The 8,119-nt window shown below is 44.1% G+C and overlaps 1 protein-coding gene across 6 annotated transcripts in view; it reads right to left on the bottom strand.

Annotated features, from left to right (window-relative positions):
• Positions 1 to 883: 883 nt before the first annotated feature.
• Positions 884 to 8,119, bottom strand: part of plppr2a (phospholipid phosphatase related 2a) — a 65,501-nt gene continuing 58,265 nt past the window's right edge. For 3 of the 6 annotated variants that reach the window (XM_037792801.1, XM_037792800.1, XM_037792803.1), the window contains 5 exons: positions 6,892 to 7,012; positions 6,096 to 6,346; positions 4,945 to 5,121; positions 3,437 to 3,564; positions 884 to 2,480 (listed from right to left, as the gene is read on the bottom strand). In XM_037792801.1, the coding sequence (XP_037648729.1) occupies positions 2,372 to 2,480; positions 3,437 to 3,564; positions 4,945 to 5,121; positions 6,096 to 6,346; positions 6,892 to 7,012 (786 nt within the window). In that variant the 3' untranslated portion in view covers positions 884 to 2,371. Of the gene's footprint in view, positions 2,756 to 3,420; positions 3,565 to 4,944; positions 5,122 to 6,095; positions 6,347 to 6,891; positions 7,013 to 8,119 lie in introns of all 6 variants that reach the window. The other 3 variants (XM_037792802.1, XM_037792806.1, XM_037792804.1) reach the window with 2 other exon arrangements.

The raw sequence follows: 8,119 nt of genomic DNA, 5'->3' as shown, positions 1-8,119 counted from the left end.
GTTCATGAAAGTTAATTGTATCATTTTGGTCGCTTAAAACCGGTCGAACTTAGCTCCACCGTCTCCTGTCACTTCTGGTTGCAAAAAAAACAAGATAGCGATGGCCAAAATGCCGAACTCAAGGCTTCAAAAACTTCAGTCCACAAACCAATAGGTGACGTCACGGTGACTACGTCCACTTCTTATATACAGTCTATGTGATAAACCCACCTTACGCTACCTGCCCAGCACAAAACAACAGACAGACACAGTTAGCTAATAGTTGTTGAACATAGTGGAGCATTTAGCAGCTAAAGAGTTAGATATTTTTCTCAGGAGTTGTTGGGAACAAAAATATGATTAAAACAGGAATGAATATTAGATTTACATTCACCAGGTGTCCAGAAACACATGTTATGTTCACAGCTTGTTCCGCAGAATCACTTAGTGCTGCTTTAACCTGTTGTATTCCTGTTAGCTTGCCTTATGCTAGCTCTATTGACTTTTGGCTGTGTGAGAAAGAGGGAAAAAATGATTCACGTCCACTATTTATGCTCGCAGAACTCAAAACAGAAAGGGCTCTGAGTTCATAACCTGAACCTGAACACACAGTATCTCATAAACTGAGTTTAAACATGGCCCAGTGGGCAAATACGGTAGTTTTATTCTCTTCTTTTTAGAGTGAGTCATCTGGGTGTTTTCCAACCGATCTAGTGTTCTCTATCATCACAATACATACATGATTTCACCCAATCTCTACACTGAGTGTTGGTGATGCTTGTGTAAAAATCAGTCTCTCGATACAAAAAAGAGTTATGTACAATATCATACAAACAGGTTTCAGCGTTAGAAAGTGGATCAAGGGGAAGGGACGTAGGGTAACAACTAGATTAGGGGATATAAGTGTGATTGTGCATGGGTGTGCTTTTGAAGATGTTTGAATATACGTGTGCTCTGTAAAACAGGACTCGTGTGTGTGTGTGTGTGTGTGTGCAAGTGTGTGTGTGTGTGTGTGTGTCGTCCAGCAGAGGGAAACATTTCACAGCACAGTGATGGTGTTATAATCAAGAAACCACAGAGAAAACAGAGGTTGTAAAAAGATGTGCGGGGAGAGGAAGAGGAGGGCGAATAAAAAACATGGGTTTGGAGGGAGTGTGCAAATCAAAATCAGCAAAACTGTCACGCCACATGGAGCGCTTCTGGCAACCGCAGCGTATATACACGTCAATAAATAAATCTATTCATAAAATCTCAGAAATTAATCACATTAATTACACGACTCGGCCCAGTTTGTAGCAAATCTTCTTTTTTTTTAAGATTTGGCGAGAAAGAGGTTCCAGTTCAGGGTGAGCGATACCGTTCAAGAGTGAAATAAAATCAAAAATCAAAATCAAAAAAGTCTGTTGGCATCACAGGAATTGTTTTGTATGAAGGCTCCTCATCTCAGAAGAATACAAAACCGGACAAATATTTGCTCCTGAATGCACTTTATTTGGCTCGCTGTTGTGCCACCTGCAGTCGGGAGCTTGGCTTTGTCTTATCAAATGTGTTTGTATTTCACATCAGTTTTTTTTTTTTTGGCGACCATCTGAGAGAGGAAAAAAAAAAAAACGTGAAGAAGATAGCCAAGTGAAGATGTCTGCACTTTCATCCTGTTTGCTTTTGTCTGGTGCTTCTGCTGAGAGATATGAAATGGATTCTTTGATCTGAGTAAATCTCATGCGGAGCTGACAAGGGCACTGCTACTCAGACTAGTGTGTGTGAGTGTGTGTGTGTTTGTGAATGGGATGAGATAAAGAGAGAGGGTGAGAGAAAGAGTGTGTGTGTGTGTGTGTGTGTATGGCTTGCTAAAAGGATATTTTTACGGGTAAATCTCAGCAGCGCGTGCATCCTTCAGCAGGTTTCTTTGGTCCAACATGGCAACCTCCTGACAGCAGACATCGACGCTGCGTCCTGGGAGTCACACGGGGAGTTCCCCGTCGCGTTTAACCTTCTTCAAGGCGAAAACTCGTTCATACCGTTGTTAAAAAAGAAAAGCAATGGACATTCTCAGTGGTCACAGTTTGTTTTCCCTTACCGAGCGCGCCACTGAAGATGGAAGTGAGCTTCACGTGGTTGAGTTCATACAAAACAAAAGTTTTTAATTCGAATATTCAAAATGAAAAACCTGACTCTGTGCTGAATGTTCAGCTCTTTACTGTCCAGCAAAGAGAAAGTCTTTGAAGAGTTTGCCTATCGGTTCCCCGGGGGTTAAGAGGGCAGGAGGATGGTGTGTGTGTGTGTCTGCTGTATCGCGGGGAGGTCTAGACCTGCGTGGAATAGGAGCGGTGCAGCGTCGCGTACCGCCCTGCCGGGTGGGCGGCGCAGTGCGGCGAGTGCTGCTCCGGCTGGTCTAGACTTCGCTGGAAATGGAGCGAGACGGTATGAGGACATCGGGGGTGGCGGGGAACCGATAGGGCTGATGGTCATGTGATCTCGGTGAACGGAGATCCCCGCGGAGTCTGCAGGGGAAAGAGAGGAGTGAGAAAAGAGAGAGAGAGGACCAGGGGGGGGCAGAGAGAAAGAGAGGCGAAGAAAAGTGAAGAATAATCAAGAGCAATGCACGGGATGAGGGGCGGGTAAGAAGAGAAAACAGGGAGCAAAAAACAGAAATAAGGCAACGGATGGCGGAGATGGCGAAGGGGTGGCGATGGCGGGCAAAAAAGATTTTTAAAGTTGGTTAGAATGGTTGGACGTAGGTGTTGTAAGGTGGGGAGGAGGAGGAGAGTGCAGGATGCTGGAGGAGAGTGAGGGACAAGGGAGCAGATTGAGAGGAGAGAGGCAAGGTGGGAGACAGAGGAAAAGAGGCAGTCAGGTGAGGGTTAGTGACGGTGACAGACCACAGAGGACGCAAGACATTTTCCTGGATACTCGGACGTGGACTCGCGAGTAATATCTTCGGAAAATGCAGCTGAACTGTCTGGGACCTTCAGCTGAATTCATAGTTTCCTCCAGGCAGCTGCTGTGCATTATATCAGAATGGTAAATTACACCTCAAGTGTGTCAGCCAAACTGCTGACTCACCGCAAAAAAGAGATAAGTGACTCTCTAAATCCCTGATAAGAAGGAAAAGTGTAACGAGTTTAGCAGCGAGGTAGCGCCGCTTTCAAACACTCCGACTAAAGTTTGTTCCCTCCTCCGGCTGAAATAAAACCGCGGCTCATTTCACAGAGCAAATCTCAGCTGCGTTCTTATCAGCCTACAACAAGGCTCTGAGGTTTAAAGGATTCACTTGGATGTGTTTGTTGGTGCAGGTGGGGCTCGGAGCATGCACGTTTGGGGATTTGTTCTTTTGTTTTGGAGTGGGGGGAAGGAGGACAAACGGATTCAGGTAAGAGACAAGGGGTGTGTATCTCAGCCCCTCTGTTGTGAGCGTGCCTCACACCCACCCCCGCCCCTTACCTGAGGGCCACTTAACTTTTCGAGTGGACTCTCCACGCAGGGCAGCGTCACCATCGGCATGCCCAGGACGGACTCGGGGCGCTGGGGTCGCAGTGGAGGAGGACTGGGCAGCATCTGCTGGAAGCTGTTGATCACGCAAGTCACCTGGAGAGAGAGAGAGAGCAGGTGAAAGTGTTAGAGAGAAGAAGATTGAAAGAAAGATATGAGAAGAATTGACCCTTTGCTAAACCACGCCCGCCACTGCGATAGTCCAATCATAGCTCAGCAACCGTGACTGGGCACGAGAAGCCTGTCAAGGCTTTAGATTTCTCCCCATGACAAACGCTCTTATTGGGGCAATCTGGTATCTCAAGAGTTTGGAAGGTGGAGTCTTTTATTTTAGCCTCAAATAAAAAGCAGAAGCCTAAATTTGTAAGGAACAGATTTAACTGTGTTTATTTGTCGTAGCGTTATCTGCTACCATTTCCAAGGGACATGTCACTCATCACACTAACTCAGGGTGTGATTTGTGAAAAAAATCAGAGGAGGGATGTTTGTGAAATGTTTTTATTCATGAAAATAAATCATGAACCACAGTTAGCCTATATAGACAATGGAGCCTGTTAACAGTGTCTGTTTCTGAACTTTAATTAAAGAATTTCGGAACTTGAACTTAACCACTGCATTTGCAGGAATAATAATAACTTTGATTCATAAAGTAGCGTGATAATTCCACTCTTGCCTCGTCCTTTCCTCATGCAGACACATAGGGGATTTGATCATCCACAAAACAGAAGGTTAAATGATAATTTTACGTGGCAGAATTAAATCACTCTTTCAGTGCCATGGATAGCACCACTTGGCCAGGGGGGCTAAAACACTTTTTTTATAAATGTCAATATTTACAAAATAATCTCAAAATGCAATAGTACAACGTGCCGTCAACATACAAATAACTAGGCTATAGTATATGACTATTTGTCAGACTAAGAAAACAGTCTGCTTTAATGACAGACGTCTGTCTTCTTTTTCTGCTTTCCCGTAGAGGGGTCATCTACAGCGTGTTGCCCTTGCTTGAAGTCCTGCATTTTCTTCTGTAACGTGGTGATGTCACCAAGTAACACACTTTCAGAATACCTGCCTAGTTTGGCACGCCCTCAAACAAAGCTAGTTAGAGCGGAGCTGGAGCTGAGTCCGAAGAGTTTGATTCGGTTGACCAATCAGAACAGACTGGGCTTTTTTTCGGGGGGTTGAAAATTAAAGCATGTAAACATGTTCTAGTAGAAACCCAAAATACAAGTATGCACCTGAAAATTAGTATAATAGGTCCTTTTTAATTTTCATGATATAGTGCTAAAAGTTTAAAAATGACTATGAACTGCGAGTGGTAAACCTGCCACAGTTAACTGCATATGTGTAACGTGAGAATGGAACACTATCTGACATTAGACACTCCCTTCATTAGACATTATACAATTGTTTTCATAGGTTGAGCAGTAGTTCTTGCTACTAGCATGTCTTCCTTTCTATTCTATAGTCTCTCACCAAAAACACAGCGATGGCTCCCCCGGTGAAGAACCCCGCCAGGACGTCGGCCCAGTGGTTTCGGTACTCGGCCACCCTGACCACGCCTACTAGCATGGCCAGGCAGAGCAGGGTGAGGCTGATGGTGGGCTTGGTCAGCCGCGTGCCTTTGGTCTTGAACACCAGCGTCACGTACATCTGCAGGGAGTCATACAGGATGGCGCACACAATAGGGTACAACAGACAAAGGAAGCAGCACAAGACACACAAGCATGTATGCATCAATACAACCTGACTAGGTATTTCAAAAAACAGCCAAAGTAGTACGTATCCTTCTTACTGGGTGGTTAAAGCGTTACAAGCCTGAAAATGATCTCAACAAAATATGTTTACAACCACTATGGGTGAGTCCAGAAGGAAATCTTTCTTTTAAGGTGTTCAGATTCAACACAAATGGAATTTTAGAAACAGTGGAATTTCATGTAAAAGTCTGTAGTTCATTCATTACATGCAACGTGCATCAATAAATACTATGCAGCAGTAAATATCTTCACAGTGAGACAAAAACATTTACTTTTTTTTTTTTTTACGTGTTTTTTAGATTAAACAGGTGGACACACTGAACTGCAAACTGCAGGGTGTGTTTACCACTGTGACCACCAGCAGCCCTCACCCATGCCATGTTGCTTTTTCATACAACAGTGTTCAAATTTGCCTAATCTTTGTCTTTAGCAGACAACAGTGGGATGAAGGAACCTTTTAGTTCCTAGAAAAGTAGTTCCTGGGGCTAAAAGTCCCAATCAGAGTTGTCTCCCCCTGATGGCCATTAGAAAGAATGCAAGTTTAAGGCACTTCCGCATTGGCTTCACTTTTCAGACCCGGAGGTTGCCCACTGGTATGGATTAAACAAACAAGTATTTCTGCTAAGCTAACTAACTGTAGCTCCATATTCACGGTAAAGGTATGATAGTGGTACCAATCTGCTTATGTGACACTCGACAATGCTGGTTTCTCAGCAAGAAAAGTTTAGTTTAGTACTTCAATCCCAAAGAATTACAGAGTAAAAGTGAAAACGAGAAAACATTGGTGCATGATTAGTCGTCTTTAACTCAGTCGCTTCAATTTGCAGCATACTTTAACAGAAGTTTCACTTCCAGCATGCTCCCACCTACCACTGTGTACACTGCAGAGTAGACGCTGAGCGCCGCGTCCTTGGACGGGAAGGATTTCCGCGCGGACATGACAACCAGCGGGTTGCCTGTGCAGGCACGGCGCTCTGCGATGTATTGCATGGTGGACTGGCAGCCCAACGCCGTGTAGTTTGGTCGGCAGGCAGAGAGGAAGTGAGGCGTCTGGTTTCCTGTCACCACCTGGCCGGCGTTGGCGAAGATGGTGGTGGTGAACAGGCCGAAGGCATAGACACCTGAGATCGCGAATAGAGAAGTGGTATAAAACATAAGAAGGCAGAGAACAACATTCAAAGATATATCAGAAGTTGAAGAAAAGCACAATAGATGTTTGAACCCTTTCAACACACGCGACAGCACTACAAGATAAAACAGGTGATAATAAGTTCTTCCTCCCTGAAATAGTCCCGACACATTATTATCAGCTGAGGTGTGAAATTACAACTACAAGCCTCCGCCTCAGCTGATTCAACTCAAGATGCAAATTTGTAGGCTGCTTAATATTCACAAGTGTCTTCCTGCCACGATCCTGAATATCTTAACACAATGATTCTATCGCAGTTCATCAGCCAATTAACAGCTACATGTGCAAGCTCTGGTTGACAAACTCTCAAGTGTAGCGGGTCACGTTCTTACAAGTCAACCTATTCTTTCATGTAGTTTTGATCTTTTTGATTTTGTCTCACTCTTTCTGTGAAAACCACACACCCAGACACAAAAGTGCTCTTTTACGGGCCCGTAAAGAGCAGAGGAGCCGTGTAATACAAAACAGCGTGTTCACCTAGGAAGCGTATTATGCGTCTCAGTAGGGGGTTGAAGTAGCAGCAGTCTGCAGTGACGATGGTCTTCTCCTGGGTTCCCTCTGCCTTGGTGAAGAAGGCACACAGCTCTCCAATGAGAATCTGTGCACACAAAGAAAACACAAAGCTGCTGGTTAAAAACTGAGAGGAACTTTAGTGTCACGCTTTACAATTGATCTGGTTGGTACATCTGGTACGTTGAATTTATCGTATAATATTACCAAACGTATTGCAGTCATGCTCACACACACCACTACAGCAACACTCAACCATAGACTGAATATAAAAACGGACGACATGACAGCTCTCCAAAAGTGAAACTAAAACATCTTGATCGCCCCCTGGTGGCTGGCTGCAGTATAGATAATAACTCCCGCCCCCCCCATGTTAGCGGATAGGACATGGGCCAAACTAAAAAGTCAAAGTACACGTCAAATACATTTTTTCCAAAAGATTGTTTCTGTCATTTTAGGTAGTTCTTATCACACTGATGTATGTTCATGTGTTCATTTTTCTGATAAGTTTGGTTTTAATTAGTTATTTGATGCTATAAAAAGGGGGTAAGACGTCATGATTGACAGCTGCTCTGAGTGAAGCAGTCTCGGAGTCGGAGGTTCGGAAATTGTACGAGAGAGATGTAACTTTAACTTTCTATAACCGTTATGAGTCTGTGTAATAGAACATGTGATTTGCACATGCGCAGTATAGGTCGGGCGCTTGCTAGAAAATGGTGGTGGGTAAAGTTAAAGTTTATGAGCTGAAGCGCACACAAGTATTTCAATTATCCTGGAAACAGGAGTTTAGTTGGGTGGCGTTAAAAGGATGTGGGCGAAAATCCAGATTAATTTACTTAAATTACACCATAGCAAAAAAAACAATTAACTTTGGTCTTTGTTGTCATTTGAGAACTGCTAATAGATAAATCAATTTGTATAGGGGCAAGTAAAAATTTACTTTGTGCAAGTAGATTTTTGACCCACCAGCCTGACCGGGATAGTGAAAAAAAACCATTTACGTTTAACCTTGCCATGGCTATAGCTGAGCAGCTAACGGTGCTAAAAGAGCTAACAGTGAAAACAACAGCAATAGTACTGACAGACTTTAACCTTGGGGGAAACCAGCGGGTCGGCGCTACGCTTCTGCAACGGTGCCGTCGGGATGGTGTTATCAGCTATAACCGCCGTATGACAGCAGTGCAGAGCTGCGGCT

This window comes from Sebastes umbrosus, chromosome 14 (genome assembly GCF_015220745.1).
Source record: "Sebastes umbrosus isolate fSebUmb1 chromosome 14, fSebUmb1.pri, whole genome shotgun sequence".
NCBI lineage: Eukaryota > Metazoa > Chordata > Actinopteri > Perciformes > Sebastidae > Sebastes > Sebastes umbrosus.
This window is presented reverse-complemented; position numbering and strand designations above follow the sequence as displayed.